The 18,315-nt window shown below is 46.4% G+C and overlaps 2 protein-coding genes across 3 annotated transcripts in view; one reads left to right on the top strand and one right to left on the bottom strand.

Annotated features, from left to right (window-relative positions):
• The window catches only part of RDH11 (retinol dehydrogenase 11), a 49,258-nt gene that overhangs the window by 1,268 nt on the left and 29,675 nt on the right, over positions 1-18,315 (top strand). The window lies entirely within an intron of this gene.
• Positions 7,833-16,896, bottom strand: RDH12 (retinol dehydrogenase 12). 2 transcript variants are annotated; one of them, XM_081513487.1, is made up of 7 exons: positions 16,680-16,896; positions 15,125-15,243; positions 14,485-14,640; positions 13,725-13,829; positions 12,792-13,001; positions 9,854-10,043; positions 7,833-8,684 (listed from the first exon to the last, which is right to left on the bottom strand). In XM_081513487.1, exons 1-7 carry the CDS (start codon positions 16,745-16,747, stop codon positions 8,582-8,584), a joined length of 951 nt encoding a protein of 316 aa, XP_081369613.1. In that variant the 5' UTR covers positions 16,748-16,896; the 3' UTR covers positions 7,833-8,581. The 2 variants fall into 2 exon arrangements, with proteins under 2 accessions (XP_081369613.1, XP_081369614.1); XM_081513488.1 differs by lacking the exon at positions 12,792-13,001 and having other exon boundaries at positions 16,680-16,891.

The raw sequence follows: 18,315 nt of genomic DNA, 5'->3' as shown, positions 1-18,315 counted from the left end.
GTTCCCTGATTATTACTAAGGTGTATAGACCATTTTTATTTCTTCTGTAAATTTCCTATTAATATCTTTTGCAAAGTGGTCTGTTGGATACTATGTCCTGTCTCTATTGACAAATAAAATTTCTTTAAATGAGTGCTACTCTTTTCTCTGATCTATATATCAGTACAGTAGATGCTGTGGGGTGCCAACCAGAGATTTCATTTCAGAAATGAAGACCTGGACTTCCCTGATGCTCCAGTGGTTAAGAATCTACCTGCCAATGCAAGGGACCCAGGTTCGATCCCTAGTCCAGGAAGATAACCACATGCTGCAGGGTAACTAAGCCCATATGCCACAAACACTGATCCTTCGAGCCCTGGAGCCTGTGCTCCCCAACAGGAGAAGCCACCACAGTGAGAACCCTCGCACCACAGCTAGGGAGTAGCCCACATGCAGCAAGGAAGACCCAGTGCAGCCAAAAATAAGTAATTAAATAAATAGAAACAAAAAGGAAACAACACCTCCATCCCCCTAGATGCTGGGAGCATAGCTGACAGTTCACAGCTGAGTCTCTCTCTAGAATGTGCCTTCACCAAACAGAGCACCCTCACCCAAGTCATGCCCCCTTCCTGGACACTGCCCACATCCGGTTGCAGGGGGGTGGGGGGTCAACCTCCTCTGCTCAGTTCAGGACAACTTAGTTCCAGCACTCCCTGTGGGATCAGGACTGCCCCACAGTTCCACTCCTCTTTTGCCCAGCCCTATTAGCATCCCTCCCCCATAGACACTGATCCCAAGAGAAGTCCCCACAAACTCCCTGTGTGGCAATGTCCATCTCAAAGTCAATCTCCCAGGATACTTGACCTGAATTACAAGAATACTCATCAACATCACTTGACTTTTGACTTAACCTTTGGCGTGTTTTTTTAGGTGTATCCCTCTTTTCCTGTATGCTTCTTGCTTTTCATGTCTCAAAAAGACCTTCCCTCTTCTAAGATCTTTAAGATATATTCTTATATTTTCCTCTAATACATTTTTTTCAATACCTCTAGTATACCTGTTTTTAGAGTGGTGTGAGACAGAAATTCTAACCCTATGTTTTCACTTGGAGAACTGTATGTTCAACCCCATATATTAAATAGTCCACGTTTTTCTGCCTAATTTGAAATGCAACATCTACAGCTGTCACATTCTCACATGACTCTTCCCTCCCTTACCACAGCTGAACGTTTCCTAGCCAAACCTGAGATTCGTTAGATACTAAAAATAAAAAGTAGCTACAGTACCTCTTCAGTGGTAAAAACCACAAGGTGTAAAGCTTGAGAGTCTTCAACAGCCCAGCGTCTTGCCAGTTGCTCTGAAACGAAGCCCACATCCAGAGAAAGGCCCAGTATAGAAGTGTGGTGATTCTGATGCTTGAGTTCTAGTTGTTTCTGAGATCTATCCCTGCCCTTTCCCACTTTCCAGTTTCAGTCCTTCCTTGAATTTATGAGGAAGGCATTCCATGTTTGTTTTTTTGCCTGTGATTTCTCAAAGTGGGTGTGTATCCTGTAAAGGAGGCCAAACACACAAGGTAGATCCTCCAGGGCTTGGAGGCGTGGCGACACATAGCACAGACTTAACTGGACAAGGACTAAGTGCCGACAAAGGTGATGTGCGGCAACTAGTCATCCCTTAGGTACTCTGTGCCCTGGGACTGTTTGCTTCTCGACTTTCATATGTCTCTTTGATTTCCTTTCTCTTTAGTTTCTCGGACAAGTTTCATTTTTCAGAAATTTAAGCCAGTCTCTGTGGAGCCAAAGGAAAAGATTTTCCCTCACCTAGGCTAGGCTAGCTGAGCATCTCAGAGCATAACAGAAATAAAGATTAGTGATGGCAGTGACCTGGGGTGGCTAGAGAGGCACCGAGGAGCAGAGAAATCCACCGTGACTGTCATTCCTGAGCCTTCACCTGCGATTTTGTCTCCTGTGTGCTAAGGGGCATTCTACCAGGCAGGACGTCATATCCATAGCACAAGTGGAATGGAAGGGAAATGACTCTAAGGTCACAGAAGAAGCTAAGGCTCAGAGATGAGATGGTAGAAGGGTGACTCAGCCACCAGATTCCCCAGCCTTGTTTGTGTTGAGCCGAGGCCTTTCCCTTGTGTGGCAGTGAACGTGGGGCAAGTCTCTTCTGGACACATAACCAGAGGTCAAGGCTGGTACTTGTTCCTTGCCTAGGCTGAACAGAGAAGACAACATTTTGGGGCAGAAAGTCACACAGAGACATAATGAAGCCTGAGCACGAGAGGCTTCCAAAAGAGGAGCAAACGCTGAGGGAGGATGAGTCTCATGGGAGACTAAGGCCATGAGCAGTGATGGAAACTAGAATCTGAACAAGGGAAACAGAAGCCGAAAAATACCAACAACCTGTGAAATCAGTACCCACACCTCGTTTCTTTTCTTTCTTTCTTTGTTTTCCTTTTTGCCTTCTTTTCTTGTCGCCTCTCCCATAGTTGGCATCACTACTGTTAGGTATTAATGCACCCAATGATAGGATGGGAGAGAAAACTTCCAATTTAAAATACCTTTCCTGGCCAAATAATATTTCACAGACTTCTTTCAATGAGAAGCAGTGTAGCATTGTGGTCAGGAGTAACCACCCCAGCCTGAACCACCTTGGGCTGGCTGAGCTGTGCCACTTGCCAAGGATGGCGGAAAAGGGGGCATGCTCTGGTAGAGTCACTCTTCAGGAAGCAAGGGAATCGACAGTATGGGAGTTATGATTAGGGAAGTAGGATTGGGGCAATTTCTGTGTTTTTCAGAGACCAGGGTTAGGTGATAATGTAGGGAATGCACTCTCCTCAATCCCCACCCTAGAATTCAAGGGGATGGAGTTCTCCAACAAACATCATGAGTCTCAACCATCAGCCCACAAAGTTCCTAAGACCATTAGGCTGTGGGGGAGACAAGTCCCTCCCTCTTGGGTGTCAGAATCCCTCTCAGATTGCTTACATCTGCCTCCCCAAATTAGATGTGCCGCCTCCAGCATTTACAGACCCTGAGGATCTATATTCAAGTTTCTGTCTTGTCCTTGAGTCCTAGGCCCCATTCTCTTACTATGCCCCAGGTCCTGTACTCTAGACTGAGATTATCAGCACCCTGCCCCCAGCAATTGGTCCCAAGCTCTCTGAGTCTCTTAGAGTGTTAGTTGCTCAGTCGTGTCCAACTCTTTGCGACCCCATGAACTGTAGCCGGCCAGGCTCCTCTGTCCACGGGGTTCTCCAGACAAGAATACTGGATTGGGTTGCCATTCCCTTCTGCAAGGGATCTTCCCAAGCCAGGGATTGAAACCGGGTCTTCAGCACTGCAGGCAGATTCTTCACCATCTGAGCCACGGGGTAAGCCCTTGAGTCTCAGAGAACATACAAAGAGGTTTTTCAGATTTCAGGTATTTGACACAAGTCAAGGATCAGACTGGAGTAGGAAATGGCAACCCACTCCAGTATTCTTGCCTGGAGAATCCCATGGACAGAGGAGCTTGGAAGGCTCCAGTCCATAGGGTTGCAAAGAGTCAGACACAACTGAGTGACTTAGCACACAAGAATTGGATAACCTTTGTTAAGCCAACTGTACTAGCAAAAAGTCTGCCAAATGCAAAAAAAGCATAAAATGTAATAGCCGAAAGGATTCCAAACATACACATACTATAAGGATTCCATATATTTTAAAGAACAATCTTTTGAATGGGTTAGCATTCTGTTCTCTGAAAAATATGTTCTATAGAGAGAAGATTCCACTTTAATAAACGTGACTGCATTTGGTTTCATTTTTTAATTTTATTTATTAAACTATAGTTGATTTAAAATGTTGGTTAGGTTTGGGTGTCCAGCTTCAGATTCTTTTCCAGTAAAGGCTATTACAAGACATTAAATATAGTGCTCTGTGCTATACAGAAAATCTCTGTTCTCTGTTTTTTATATGTGCTGTGCTAGGTCACTCAGTTGTGTCCAACTCTTTGCAACCCCCTAAACAGTAGTCCACCAGGCTCCTCTGTCCACAGGGATTCTCCAGGCAGGAATACTGGAGTGGGTTGCCATGCCCTCCTCCAGGGGATCTTCCCAACCCAGGGATCAAACCCACATCTCCTACATTGCAGGCAGATTCTTTACCATCTGAGCCACCAGGGAAGCCCATTTTATGTATAGTGGTGTATGTATGTTAATTCCATACTCTTAATTTGTCCCTCTCCCTCCCCTTTTCCCTTTGGCAACCGTGGTGGTGGTTTAGTCACTAGGTTGCGTCCGACTTTTGCAACCCCATGGACTGTAGCCTGCCAGGCTCCTCTGTCCATGAGATTCTCTAGGCAAGAATTCTGGAGTGGGTTGCATTTCCTTCTCCAGGGGGATCTTCCCAACCCAGGAATCAAACCTACATAGAAGGGAGATTCTTTACCAACTAAGCTATGAGGGAAGCCCTTGGCAACCATAGGTTTGTTTAAAACGACTATGTGTGAAAGTGGAGGAACCCAGCCTGTGAGCAAGTTTATTCCAGAACCATAGTCCCAGGTGGCATGGTGGTAAAGAATCTGCCTGCCAGTGCAGGAGACACAGGAGACACGGGTTCGATCCTCTGGGTCGGCAAGATCGCCTGGAGAAGGAAATGGAAACCCACTCCAGTATTCTTGCCTGGAAAATCCCATGGACAGAGGAGCCTGGTGGGCTACAGTCCATGGGGTTGCACAGAGTCGGACATGACTGAGCATGCATGCACTAGGCCAAGATCAATGCCAGTGTGTTGCCTAGATATGGCAGCTGGCATCAAAGCCTTGCAGCCCTTGCACAGCTTTGTTTCTTCCATTTACAGCCAGCCCCCTCTGATGTACATAAAGGCCCTGAGCTCACCCCTCTTGCCTTAGTGTTTCCACTGCACTGCTTAACATTCACAGGAACACACAGGTGTAGCTCTCACCCTCCCGGGCATAATTGTCCCAAAAGCAGCCCTGCCCGCTTGCTTCCACATTCCACACTCCTGGTTTCTGATTTATGTGTGTTCCTCCAGCCCAGAGGAGGCATCCAGGATCATCAACGCCTCCAGGATCATCAACGCCTGGCGTGCTCTCTGCCAGCCCTGTCTCCCACCCTTGCATGGTCTTTTCCTGTTGTTTTTCTTCTCTCTCCTCTTTTCCCCTTCATTCTTTACCAAGCATTTTCCACTGGACCCAATAGCCTATGAGGCAGAGATTATAGGTCCCAGTAGTGAACATACATTGGTTGTTTTCCCAGCATTCTCTACCCTGCCCCTTTGCTCATTCCCAGTCCTAGGTTTTTCCTTGAGGGACTTTGTTGCTTCCTCCACTTGTTAAGATTCCAGGTTCTAGAGATGGACTATCTGGGCCCACTCTACCACATACCAGCTGTGTGAACTTTGGCAAGCTGCTTAACTTCTCTGTGCCTCATTAGTAAAATATGGAGATAACAATAGTACCTGCCCCAGGGGGTTCTTGTGAGGATAGCGAATCTGATTGCAGCCATGAAATTAAAAGACGCTTACTCCTTGGAAGGAAAGTTATAACCAACCTAGATAGCATATTAAAAAGCAGAGACATTACTTTGCCAACAAAGGTCCGTCTAGTCAAGGCTATAGTTTTTTCCAGTGATCATGTATGGATGTGAGAGTTGAACGGTGAAGAAAGCTGAGCGCCACAGAATTGATGCTTTTGAACTGCGGTGTTGGAGAAGATTCTTGAGAGTTCCTTGGACTGCAAGGAGATTCAACCAGTCCATCCTAAAGGAGATCAGTCCTGGGTGTTCATTGGAAGGACTGATGTTGAAGCTGAAACTCCAATACTTTGGCCACCTCATGCGAAGAGTTGACTCATTGGAAAAGACCCTAATACTGGGAAGGATTGGGGGCAGGAGGAGAAGGGGATGACAGAGGATGAGATGGCTGGATGGCATCACCGACCCGATGGACATGGGTTTGGGTAAACTCCGGGAGTTGGTGATGGACAGGGAGGCCTGGCGTGCTGCGATTCATGGGGTCGCAGAGTCAGACACGACTGAGCGACTGAACTGAACTGAACTGAATGGATATAGCTCATCCCTAGCCTTAGTGATGGGTTCAGGAGGGAAACCAGTATTCTTCCCAGCCAGTGAAGCACAGGCAGACTTGCTGGGGCTTCTGCAAAGAAAAGCTTCCTCTTTCTTCAGAAGAAACATTTCTCTTTCCCTGATTTGAACAAACCCACAGTAAAAAGACATTTGTGAGACAACCAGGGGAACTGGAACTCCAAGTATTATTAATAAATGAGATTCAGGAATTGTTAATGTTGTTAGGAGTGATAATGGCATTGTGGTTTTGTAAAACACAGAGGTTATGGAGATAAGCACATTACAGTCTTTATAGGTGAATATTTGATGTCTGGAATGTGCTTTAAAGGGCTTCCCTGATGGTTTGATGGTAAAGAATCTGCCTGCAATGCAGGAGACCTGGGTTCGATCCCTGGGCCAGGAAAATCCCCTGGAGATGGGCATGGCAACACACTCCACTATTCTTGCCTGGAGAATCTCATGGACAGAGGAGCCTGATGGGCTTCAGTCCATGGGGTCGCACAGAGTCAGACACGGCTGAGCGGCTAAGCAGCAGTATGTGCTCTAAAATAACTACCCAACTCTCCCCCAACCCCTACCCCCCACCCTCAGCACCAAAAAATCTCAAGAGGAAAATAGATGAAACAGGATTGACAAAATGTTAACAATGTTAAAGCTGGATGATAGGTAGGTACCTGGAGGTTCATGAAACTATTTGCTTCATTGTTGTTTAGTCGCATGGAATTTTCCAGGCAAGAATATTGGCGTGGGTTGCCATTTCCCTCTCCAGGGGATCTTCCCAACCCAGGGATCGAACCTGCATCTCCTGCATTGGCAGGCAGATTCTTTACCAATGAGCCACCAGGGAAGTCCACTATTTGCTTTACTTTCATCTATTTGAAAACTTCCTTAGTAAAATGTTTTTTTGCTTCCTTGTTTTTTTTTAAATTTATTTTATTTATTTTTGACTGTACTGGGTCTTTTTTGCTGCATGCAGACTTTCTCTAGTTGCAGCCAGTGGAGGCTGTTCTTCATTGCAATGTGCAGGCTTCTCATTACGGTGGGTTTTCTTGTTGCAGAGCACCAGCTCTAAGGCATGGGCTCCATAATTGGGGCACATGGGCTTAGTTGCTCCACAGTATGTGGAATCTTCTGGGACCAGGGATTGAACCCATGTCCCCTGCATTGGCAGGTGGGTTCTTAATCATTGGCGCACCAGGGAAGTCCTGCTTGTCGTGTTTTTTAAGTCTACTTGTTATGGAAGGAGAGGGCACTTTTGTCACCATATGCCCTTTGGATGTGTTCAAACTGGAAGCAGTAACATAACTTCTTGGGTCAATTGACTTAAAAATTTGGCATCTCTCTGTCTCTTCTTGGTGACCTTCAGCACTTAAGGCAAGGAGCAGGTCACCCTGGGCCACAGTAGATGAGAACAGGGAGGCCAGAAGAGAAGAGAGCTATGGTTTTAATTGGAGGGTTTATCAGAGCTTGATTTTTCTGTCTTTATGTATCTAATTAAATGAAGTCCTCTACTGCCTCAGACCTTAATCTATAGTGAAGCTCAGCATCTGTATAATTTAAATCACTCCTACCACTTCTTAGATAATCAAATGTGAGAGCTGGAAGAAACTTGAGAAAACACTCAACTGAACCATCTTATTCTGTACCTAGAGGACGTGTTATAAGAAGATTATGGGTCAGTGGGTGGGAAAGTGAAATACTACTCATTGAGCTTAGACTCATTTCTCCCTTGCTACCCTGAGAGAATAAATAAGGCAATAAGATGAATACTCAGTCTTTATTTTCTCTAAAATTGAGGCAAAGGCAACTCTTTAGAAAAAGAAACCATCTACATGATTGAAAATGGGAAGGTCCAAACTTATACAACGTTGTATGTCAATTATATCTCAGTAGAGCTGAAAAAATTGTTTTTAATTAAAAAAAAAAAAAACTACTGGAAAGAGAAAACAGGCTCCTGTGCCTTTACACTGGAGCCTTTACACTGTGGCTCCAGGATGCTCAGAGGAAGGAACTAAAGTCAGCCAAGGTTGAGCCAAGATCCTCCTGAGTTGGTCCAGACTCCAGACTAGTGTTACAAAGAGGAAAGAGATCAGTCAAGAGTCTTTGAGCCTATAGATCCTAGAAAAGACGTAACACTGATTTTCATCACCTCAGCTGAGTGTGCTAACTGGCATTTCTTGTCTAGGTAAGGAAACTGACCCAGTTTCCCAGGTTCTTCTGCCATCCTCATGCCCAGCCTGGCATCTGCCCCATCCTCCTGGCCCAAGAGGGTGGCCAACTCTGTAAGTCTTGGAGAAGAGTGCTGTGTAGGTGTGACCGTCTTATGCCATGAGCCAGCCTCATGAGACAGTTGGGTGTGCAAAGATTTCTAGAAGGGTCAGGAGTATCCGAGCAGGCCAGGGTTCACTACAGTAGCCTGCCTGGACAAGCCTGCAGGGTAGGCCTTTTCCTCGGTCCCTGTCTCTCATGGTGTGGACTCGGCCTAATACAACCGTGCCTCTTCCACCAGATCTACTCCCACTGGATTCCCAGAAGCTCACAGCTGACGTTCCACAGGCGCTCAGCCGTTTTGTTATTCAGGGCCCTGGGCGACACCCAGGCCTTCTTGCAGTCACTGCAGGGCAGAGAAAGAGAATGAATATCCAGGAGTGAAAATGGACAGTCCGGAAAAGTTCACGTCCTCCTCCTAAGAATAGATTTCTAAATGTATAAAATATACTAGATAAGAAAGAAACTAACTGTACTAAAATGCAATTTTAAAATATTTTGGGTTTTGTATTGCCTTTTTAAAAATTTTAATTTTCTTGGTGTCAAGTTGATTTACAGTGTTGTGTTAGGTGCAGGTGTGCAGCAAAGTGATCCAGTTAGACATGTACATATCTTCATTCTTTTTTAGAGTCTTTTCTCATAAAGGTTATCACGGAATACTGAGTAGCTTTCCCTGTGCTATATAATATGTCCTTGTTGGTTATCTATCTTGTATATAGTATAAAATATTTTTAAAACAAGTATATAGCATAGTAACATGTTCATGTCACTTTGCAGTGGTTGCAGATACCACAGAATGTCACTTCTGCTCACCAATCCTTTGAAATCTGGTGGTGATTAGACCTCAGGCTAGCTCATCTAGTAGACAACAAAATGTCTATTCTTACATTCCATCAGCTAATGCCAATCTTGGCATCTTTGGGAGACAGAGTTCATACTGGGAAGCAGTGGCTTTGCCCTGGAGCTTTGTGCTATGTGCTGTTTAAAAATTCATGAAGGAAGTCAGCCAAAAGCTTCAGTGAAAAGAAAAAGACTCTGCAGAGGCTTACCTGGAAATGTGGCACACAGCTTTCAAACAGAGCCATGAAACCAACTCTTGTTGCTGTTGTTGAAGCCAGTTCTTGCAAAGTTTCAAAGCTGTTGTTTAGTCACTAAATCATGTCTGACTCTTTTGAGACCCCACGGACTGTAGCCCGCCAGGCTCCATGGGATTTCCCAGGCCAGAATACTGGAGTGGGTTGCCATTTCCTTCTCCAGGGAATCTTCCTGGCCTGGGGGTTGAACCTACATTTCCTGCATTGGCAGGCAGGTTCTTTACCACTGAGCCACCAGGGAAGCCTATGTTTCAAATCTAAGCATCCTTTAAAAAGTAAAAGCACTTCGTTTACTGGCCCAACCTGAATCTGGATTCCGCCATCAGGCACAAACTCAGCCACTGGGGGATGCAAAGCCCAGGGAGTCCTGGGCCTCACCACGCACACAGGTGACGGGGGAACCCGCACAGCTGCTACACACCTGAAGTACTTGCCGCTCAGAGGCTCCAGGCCCTCAGCCATCGCACAGTGCAGGCTGGTCTGGGCCCCCTCCCACGTCGTCTTGAGGAAGGGGGAGAAGAGCCGCCAAAGAAGACACAGCAGGAAGGAGTGTCGGACCAACTCGGAACGGACGATGCCTGGGTGCACCGCGTAGGTGGTGACCCCCGTGCCTAGGGCAAAGAGGGCACAGTTAGACCAGCGACACACTCCCAGGCCAGGAAAACAGCTTACCTCCTGCACCAACACGCACAAGTGACAAGAAGGGCCTCGGGACCCCCTGTGTTCTGAACACACCACTTCTAGCCAGGTGGTGGTTTGGTCGCTAAGTCGCCAGGTAGAATCCCACAAGTAATTCATTGATGTTATCCAGAGAGATCTATAACTTTCTCAGCCTTCTATGAGCCAAATGGAATGCTTGGTTGAAGGTCCTTCTATTTCAGCGTCATCTTTTCTTTTTTAAGATTCTTTTATGTGGACCATTTTTTAAAGTCTTTTATTTAATCTGCTACAACATTGCTTCTGTTTTATGTTTGGGTTTTTGGGCCATGAGGCCTATAGGATCTTAGCTCCCAACCAGCGATCAGATCCATACCGCCTGCCCTGGAAGGTGAAGTCCCTGGACCACCAGGGAAGTCCCTGTTTCAGTGTCACCTTAATCTTTGGCTTAAATGGTGTCTTTGGAATTTCTATTGGAGGGTCTCAGGGGTAACAATTATGTTAGAAGGTAGGAAGCTAGGACCTTGTTGTAAACTGCGTTTGCTAGGCAAGCACATTTGATGAAGTATAGGTTGAGGGGTGTTGATGGATATGATGAGGGCTACTGACAGGCCCCTAAAGCACTCCTGCTACCTCTACTGTCTTCAGTACTTATTATATACAAGGGCTGTGCTACATGTTTTACATGTTATCTCATTTGACTCCCAAAGAGGTTCATGAGGTAAGCAATACTAAGAAGCCCACTTACAGCTAAGGAAACTGAGTTCTCATCAGACAGGTTAAGGAAATTGCCCAAGGTCCCACCTAGCAGGTTGCAGAGCTAAGGTCTGAACCCCCATGTAGAGCAAAGAGCATAGACTTCCAAGATGCCTGGATCTGAATCCTGTCTCATTTAGGAATAATATATCCTGCTTGGGCAAGTTTCTTAAGATATCTGTGCTCATTTCTTCCTTTGTAGGGAGGGGGAAGATAATAGCATTTACCTCATAGGAATACGGAGAAGGCAATGGCACCCCACTCCAGTACTCTTGCCTGGAAAACCTCATGGGCGGAGGAGCCTGGTAGGCTACAGTCCATGGGGTCGCTAAGAGTCGGACACGACTGAGCGACTTCACTTTGACTTTTCCCTTTCATGCACTGGAGAAGGAAATGGCAACCCACTCCAGTGTTCTTGCCTGGAGAATCCCAGGGACGGTGGAGTCTGGTGGGCTGCCATCTCATGGGGTCGCACAGAGTTGGACACGACTGAAGCGACTTAGCAGCAGCATAGGAATATTGTATTAAATGAGTAAAGACATCAATAGTACATGGCACATACAAACTCTCAATTATTGTTGTCATTATTAGTATTTTTTAACTTTTTATTTTATATTGGAGTATAGCTGATTAACAAGGTTGTGATAGTTTCAGATGGACAGTAAAGGGACTCAGCCATACATATACATGTATCCATTTTCCCCCAAACAGAGTTACCCTATTCTTCTACTTTCTGCATTCTAATAGTAAATACCATTTCCCCCAAACTCTGGCTTATTCACTAGAGCAAATGGCCCTCCAGATTCAAAAATATCAAAGTCAACAGCTCAACAAAAACTCCAGGGGAGCACAGAATCATAGGATTAAGAGTGGCCTCACCTCCCCTTACAGCTGAGGGGATGAAGTCAAGGGAGATTAAAGGGACATGTTTGCATATACACGTGGCTCTACATATGGTAGAGCAAGAACTCAGACCCAAGTATCTGAAACCCTGACTCCAGGCAACGAGTGGCCGCTCTATAGCTCAGCTAACCACGTGAACCTCAGCAGAAGGCCCAGTGAAGGAAGCAACCTGATTTAAATCTCAGTCTCCATGTTCCAGTCCTTATCCTTCACTTGCCATATAATCTTGGGCCGGCCACTTTTCTGAATCTCAGTGTGGACCCATAAAACAGTAAAAAACAATAACTATTCTGCCTGTGGCAAGAGGTTGTCACAAAAAAATCAAACGAGGGCTCCCCTGGTGGCTCAGTGGTAAAGAATCTCCTTGCCAGTGCAGGAAACATGGGTTCGATCCCGGATCCAGCAGGATCCTTTATGCTGTGAAGCAACTGGGCTTGTGAGCCACAACTATTGATCCTGTGCTCTAGAGCCCAGGAACTGCAACTACGGAGCCCATGTGCCCCAACTACTGAAGCCTGCGTGTGCTAGAACCCACGTTCTGCAGTAAAAGGAGCCACCGCAATGAGAAGCCTGTGCACTGCAACTAGAGTGTAGCCCCTACTCTCCGCAACTAGACAAAAGCCCTCACAGCAATGAAGACCCGGCACAGTCAAAAATAAATAAAATTATTTTAAAAATCAGATGAGATGATAAATATGAAATATTGGGTTGACCAAAAAGTCCATTCGGGTTTTTCTATAAGACATTATGGAAAAACCCAAATGAACTTTTTGGCCAACACAATGAGATGCGACAAAACACGTAAGGTTTATAGGTTTTCCTGATGCCTGTTCAATTTTAACAGTCCTTCCCAAGGGCAAGGACTCTGTTTTATAACCTCATTCATTTTTCACTCTGTTTGTAACCTCATTCTCCTTAGTGCACAGAGATTCCACTGAAATGTGCATGCTTGACATCCTGACTTCAGAAGTTTCTGCCAACCTCAAAACTGGGCTGAGCCCATGCTTTTGCTGTCTTAACTCTGGCCCTTTCTCCAGACTCACCTTTGAGCCTCTTGGCCAACTCACGAGTGAAGAGCACATTGGCCAGCTTGCTGTGGCAATAAGCAAAACCCCGGTTGTAGTACTTCTCACCCTGGAGATCATGGAAGCGAATCTTGCCGGCATGGTGGACCACTGATGACAGGTTCACCACCCGTGCAGGGGCAGACTCCTTCAGCCGCCCCAGGAGCAAGTGGGTGAGAAGGAAGTGACCTGTGAGGAGAGCCAGTGGGGGAGATGTAAGAGTGGACTGGCAGCTTGGGCTTGGGTGTGAGAGCTGGCCTATGCAGGACTTTAGCACTAGCTCACTATCTTCTGGGTGTGAACATGTTGATACCATGAGCAACTTAGCACTAATAATCAGTCAGTCTCAGTTAGTGGAGTCCTCTAGGCAAGGGCCAGAGCTGGACTGTAGGTAAGGCAATACAGATGTAATCTGTAGTTATTTGTACCTTTGCCCTTGCCCCAGTCAGGGGTAACTGCGAGCTTCGGACGTCTCCCCTCTAGCTATGATCACACAATTGTGGGCATGGACAGAAGGGAGGATGAAATATTCAGGGAAAATAACACGTGCTTATGATCAGAGAACATGCTCCATGATACCCTCACTAAAGCTATCGCCTTGAACTCTGAACGACAACCTCTCTCATAACTCAAGTCCTTGAAGGTCTGCCTCCTCCATGGACCAACCTTTGGTTTACTTGTTACAGTAACTGACCCCCTGCAGCCAAAGACCTCTGCACTCCCATACCTGGCCCTACCTGGCGAGTCTTCATTACCTTGGTCCCCTTCAAGAATGACATTCTTCTTCTTCCTAGTTTGAGGGGTTTCTTAATGGTGTGGGGAAGGGGAGCTCACTTTTTTGTACTGGTTAGGAGAGGGATAATGCAGGAAAAACCAGTATCCCTTGCTTTTTAGTTATTCAAAGATACTCACCTAGGTGGTTGACTGCCAGGTGGGTTTCAAAACCATCAGCTGTTTTGGAATACGGGCACAGCATCACTCCTGCATTGTTGATCAGAATATGAAGCTGGTTTTCCTCTAAAGAACACAGCCAAGGAGACCATGTGGTTAGCTGCCTGTCCTAGTTCTGAGTGTTTGTTCCTTGCCTTTGGGCCTGTCTCAGTGCTATTCAGTAACCGCTATCATTGGGTTTCTAATTTTGGTTGCTGTTGTCTTCCTGGACACCGTTCATCCATTCATTCAGCAAATGTATATTCAGTACTGACTCTGAGCTGGGCTAGGCACTGGGCACACAATGGTAAAATAAGACAGACACGGTCCCTTGTCCTTCATGGATTTCATAGTCCTTGATGGGAGATGGTCATTTTCCAAGATACAGAAGAATATTAGCAGCAACCCAACTTCCTCTAGTGCCTGTGGCCACAGAAGGTTGATTCTCAGAATCAAAGAAGAGAGTGGCATCAGGGCCACACCTTGATGCCAAGGTGCAAGCCCAGACAGGGAGCTGACACCTCCAACATCCCCACTGCTGAGGCAAGAGAATAATAAGGATCCTGCCCAACCTGTGCGCCCACTGTCCCTATGCTAGTTCCCTGCCCTGCTAGTTCATGCGGCAGAACCTGTCCAGTGGGATCCATGATGGTTCTGATTTTATAGTCAGAGATGGTCCAGGGTGGAGCAGCCACTCCCACACCCAGCTTCCTGCCTTTCTAGTCATCTACCGGGGCCTCACCTGCCAGGAAGCCCTCAGCAAAGGCTCGGATGGATTTGGTATCAGACAGGTCCAGTTTCCGTACCAGCACCTGGGAGTTCTTTGTATCAGCTCGGATTTCACTGGCAGCAGACTCCCCCTTCAGTACATCTCGACAGGCGATGTATACTCGGGCTCCTGGGGCCGAAACAAACAGAGGACTGCATGTTCAGAGCCTGGGCTAAAGAAGAGTCTAGTAAGTGAGTTCAGGACTGGTGGGGAGAGCTTCCCCCTCACCATTCTTAAAACAGTGAGTAGCTATATTGCCACTTCTGGATTCTCCTTGCTATCAGCTTCAGCCCAGGCTGGGAACCCTGATTTTTACAACCCTGGTTTTATATTTACCATAGCTAAGGATCTCCTTTTAGGATAACCGACCTGACCAATATTATACGCAGGCATCACTGTTTTCCTTACTTTATATAATAAGGAAGGGGCAGGCAGGAAGGAAGGTTTCAAGCCATAGAGTAAGTTGGTATCCCAGCTGGACTTGAACCCCAGGATCCTTGAGTTCCTGGCCACAACCTCCAAGCCCAGGAGGAAAGATAAGGGAACATGAGCAGAGCTCCTAGCAAGAAAGGCAGGAGGTCCTGCCCTTTGGAAATGGAAGGGAAAAACTTGCCTCTGCGAGCAAGCTCTCTGGCCGTCTCCTTGCCAATGCCTGTGTTGGCGCCTGTGATCACCACCACCTTCCCAGAAAGCTGCACATTTGTTCTACAAACCCCGCCAGCGACGAACTTCCTATAGGCAAAGGAAACAAAACATTTATGCACCATCTTTTCTAACCCCAGAAGGAGATTCATAAAACCCACCCCCCTCCCAAAGAGGGATTTCTTTGCATTGTTGTCAGGAGACCTAAAGCAGCTAATCTTCAGGGGAGAGCATTGTCCCAGTGAGCAAGGCAGTCTCCTGCTTATCAGCTCTGGTGGGGAGGTCATGTGCCCGGAAGCTACAAATGATCATCAGAGCAAATAAAATCAATTCTCTTGAGCCAGAGCCAATGGAGACCTTCCTTGTTAGATAACAAAGATATCTCACTCTTAACTCTAGAGGTTCTCAGAGGTCAGATTCCTCCTCTAACCTGTGCCACAAACGTGAGAGGGGTGGGCATTTGTGGAATCAGTGGTCCTGGGCCCTCAGTCTTCAATAAGCATCAGTGGTGAATAACTGATGAACAGCACCTCCAGGGGTCCCATATGTAAACATGGCTCTTGGGTTGCCTTGCCAGTTTTAAGAGAGCCGGAATATTCTGCCATCTTATCAGAGATTTCATTCTAGCCGTCAGTGCACAGAAAGGAAAACCTCCCTTGCTCAGACCTCTGTGCGAAGAGCATCCTTTTACATAGAGTTGACCTGACAAGTTCCCCAAAATAGGACAGGAGGGAACAGACCTGACATGACCCGAACATCATCTAGCTGCCAAGCACTAGGCTAGGCACTTTCCAAGGGAATTTAATTCAGTCATTCTGTTATCCCCATATTACAATGGAGAAAGCTGAGGCTTGAAGAAGTTCACTTGCTAACAGTGGCAAAACTGGAATCTGAACCCAGTTTTCTCTGCCAGGACTTAGAGTAATACTTTGACCTTAATATGTCCCTTTAACTTTCTTGACCATCAGCAATTAAAAAATTCTCTACTCAGAACACACATTTCTCTGACATCTCCAGAAATGTTACAGCAAAATAGCCATCCCCAAACATTACTTGTCAGTAGTTTCAAAGCGGGGAGAGTTTGTTTCCATCCCAAGATGCCTGGTACTTAACAATGAGTCCCTTGGCAAGGACCACCCATGGTAATGCAGCAAGCTCAACTTGACTGGGGATACTGAAGAAAGGGAGGTCTTCAGAGGAACCCAAGGGAGAAGAATGAAAGAGCAAGGGCTCCCTCATAAGATGGCTTTCAAGCTACTTAATAGAGTCATCCATTCAGCCTTTCACTAGCTTCAGAATTCAAACCCGCCTCTCCTCTCCCAGCCCCAGGTGCTTCCTTCTCATTTTCCACCATGGTATTCATAACCACCTCCTTCCTTCGTGCTTTTTCTGCCTTGACCTTCTCTCCCTTGGCCTTCATTCCTTTCTCCTCCTTCAGCAGCTGAGAACTCATCTACTTACAAGCTCCATGGCTTCCAACTCAGGGCTTTGTAAACTATTCAATGAATTACTGAATTAAAACAAACCTGATGGATGGAGCTGTCACATACAGGAAAGAAAGGAAGGAGGTGAGCAGTCCCAAGACAACCAGCATCTTTTCAACTTCTTTAGTTGCTGCTGCTTCAGCAAGAGCAACTTCTACTCCAACTCTGGCTCGGGCTCCTCCTGGTCTGGCTCCAACTCTTGGCTGCTTCTTGCTGCTTCTCTCTCCTCCAGCTCCTCTCGCTCCTGGGTGCTCAGCAACAGCCTGGCTCTGAGCGTAGCCCAGAATCCTATTTAAATCCGAGAGCTGTCAGAGCACAGCCTGCTGGGAGATGTAGTCCTGGGGGAGGAGGACGGAGAAAAGAGCAGAGCCTCACATTGGCAAAGAGAATGAGGGCAGATGGAGAACAGCCCCCTAACTTTCCCACCCTCAATCATTTCTCTTATCTACACCTGCAAAATAGAATATTTTTAACTTTAGCAACAGACCCCATGATACTTGAAATACAGTGTGATTAAAATAAGCAAGAAAGAAACCCCCAGGAGAACGATGAGAGAATTCAGGAGAGTGGTGTGCCTTGATAGGAAAGGGGTAGAGATTGGGGTGGAGCATGTTAGGATCTTCTGGTGGGGGGGTGCTGGTAGGGTTCTGTTCTTTGAGGTGGCTGCTGTTACACAGGTGTGCTCGCTTGGTGAAAATCCACTGAGTCATGCACTTGATCTGTGCACTTGGTGGGTTTTTTAATTTTTTAATTTATTTTTGCCTGTGCTTGGGTCTTCATTGTGGCGCATGGGCTTCTCATTGCTGTGGCTTCTCTCGTGGCAGAGTACAGGCTCTAGGGCACGTGGGGCTTCAGTAGCTGTGGTTCATGAACTCAGCAGTTGTGGCCCATGGGCTTAGTTGCTCCACAGCTTGTGGAATCCTCCTGGACCAGGGATCAAACCGGTGTCCCCTACATTGCAAGGCAGATTCTTAGCCACTGGCCCACCAGGGAAGCCCTTGACTGTGTTTATGTTTTATTTCGGTGAAGTTAACCCACACGTACACATGCCAAAGAAAAGGTATAGTGTGTCAGCGCAGGGTCTCTAGAGTGAACTTTCTGGTTCAAATCTCAGCTGATCTATTTACCAGAGCAGTGACCTTGGGTAAGTTACTAAACCTCTCTGCTAATTCAGTTTCCTCACTTGCGTAATGGGCATGATAAAATAGACACCTACCTTTTAAAGTATTTAATTAAATAGAAAATTTGAGGCAGAAACTAACACATTTAGTTGTGCGTAGGAGTTGGCTGTTGTCGTTAGCTGTACTGATTTCTGTCTCCTTTGCTATTTCACTTGCTTTATTCAAGGGGTTAGTGTAGAAAAGCAAGAGGTAATGAATGCAGGGGATGTTTCAGTGGAATGCTATTAAAGATGAGGGGAAACATAAGAAACAAACCTAGCAGAAACTCTCGGAGTCCTCTGGAGCTGTGTGAGGGGATGGGAGGAGAACGTGAAGGGGTCACAGCCTCTGCTCACTTAGCGTTCCTCTCCTGGACAGGACTCCAAGAGTTATGCCCCAGGTCCGCTCCCTCCCGCACAGATAGAGGAGGCTCCTAAAAGACATGAGTGATGAAAAAAGACCCCTGTAGCAGGCAGTTGCTCACTCCCTCACTCAATAATTCCTCCATTTACTGAACA

Source organism: Giraffa tippelskirchi, chromosome 7 (assembly GCF_054371585.1).
Source record: "Giraffa tippelskirchi isolate mGirTip1 chromosome 7, T2T-mGirTip1v1.2.pri, whole genome shotgun sequence".
In the NCBI taxonomy this organism is placed as follows: Eukaryota; Metazoa; Chordata; class Mammalia; order Artiodactyla; family Giraffidae; genus Giraffa; species Giraffa tippelskirchi.
The sequence above is the reverse complement of the archived record's forward strand: the minus strand, read 5'-3'. Positions and strand labels throughout refer to the sequence as shown.

Coding starts and splice junctions, on each gene's coding strand:
- RDH12 (XM_081513487.1), bottom strand. CDS start 16,747: ATGCTGGTTGTCTTGGGACTGCTCACCTCCTTCCTTTCTTTCCTGTAT. Junction 15,244..16,679: donor GTGACAGCTCCATCCATCAG/GTTTGTTTTAAT, acceptor CTTTGCCTATAG/GAAGTTCGTCGCTGGCGGGG. Junction 13,830..14,484: donor TGCTGAGGGCTTCCTGGCAG/GTGAGGCCCCGG, acceptor TGTGTTCTTTAG/AGGAAAACCAGCTTCATATT.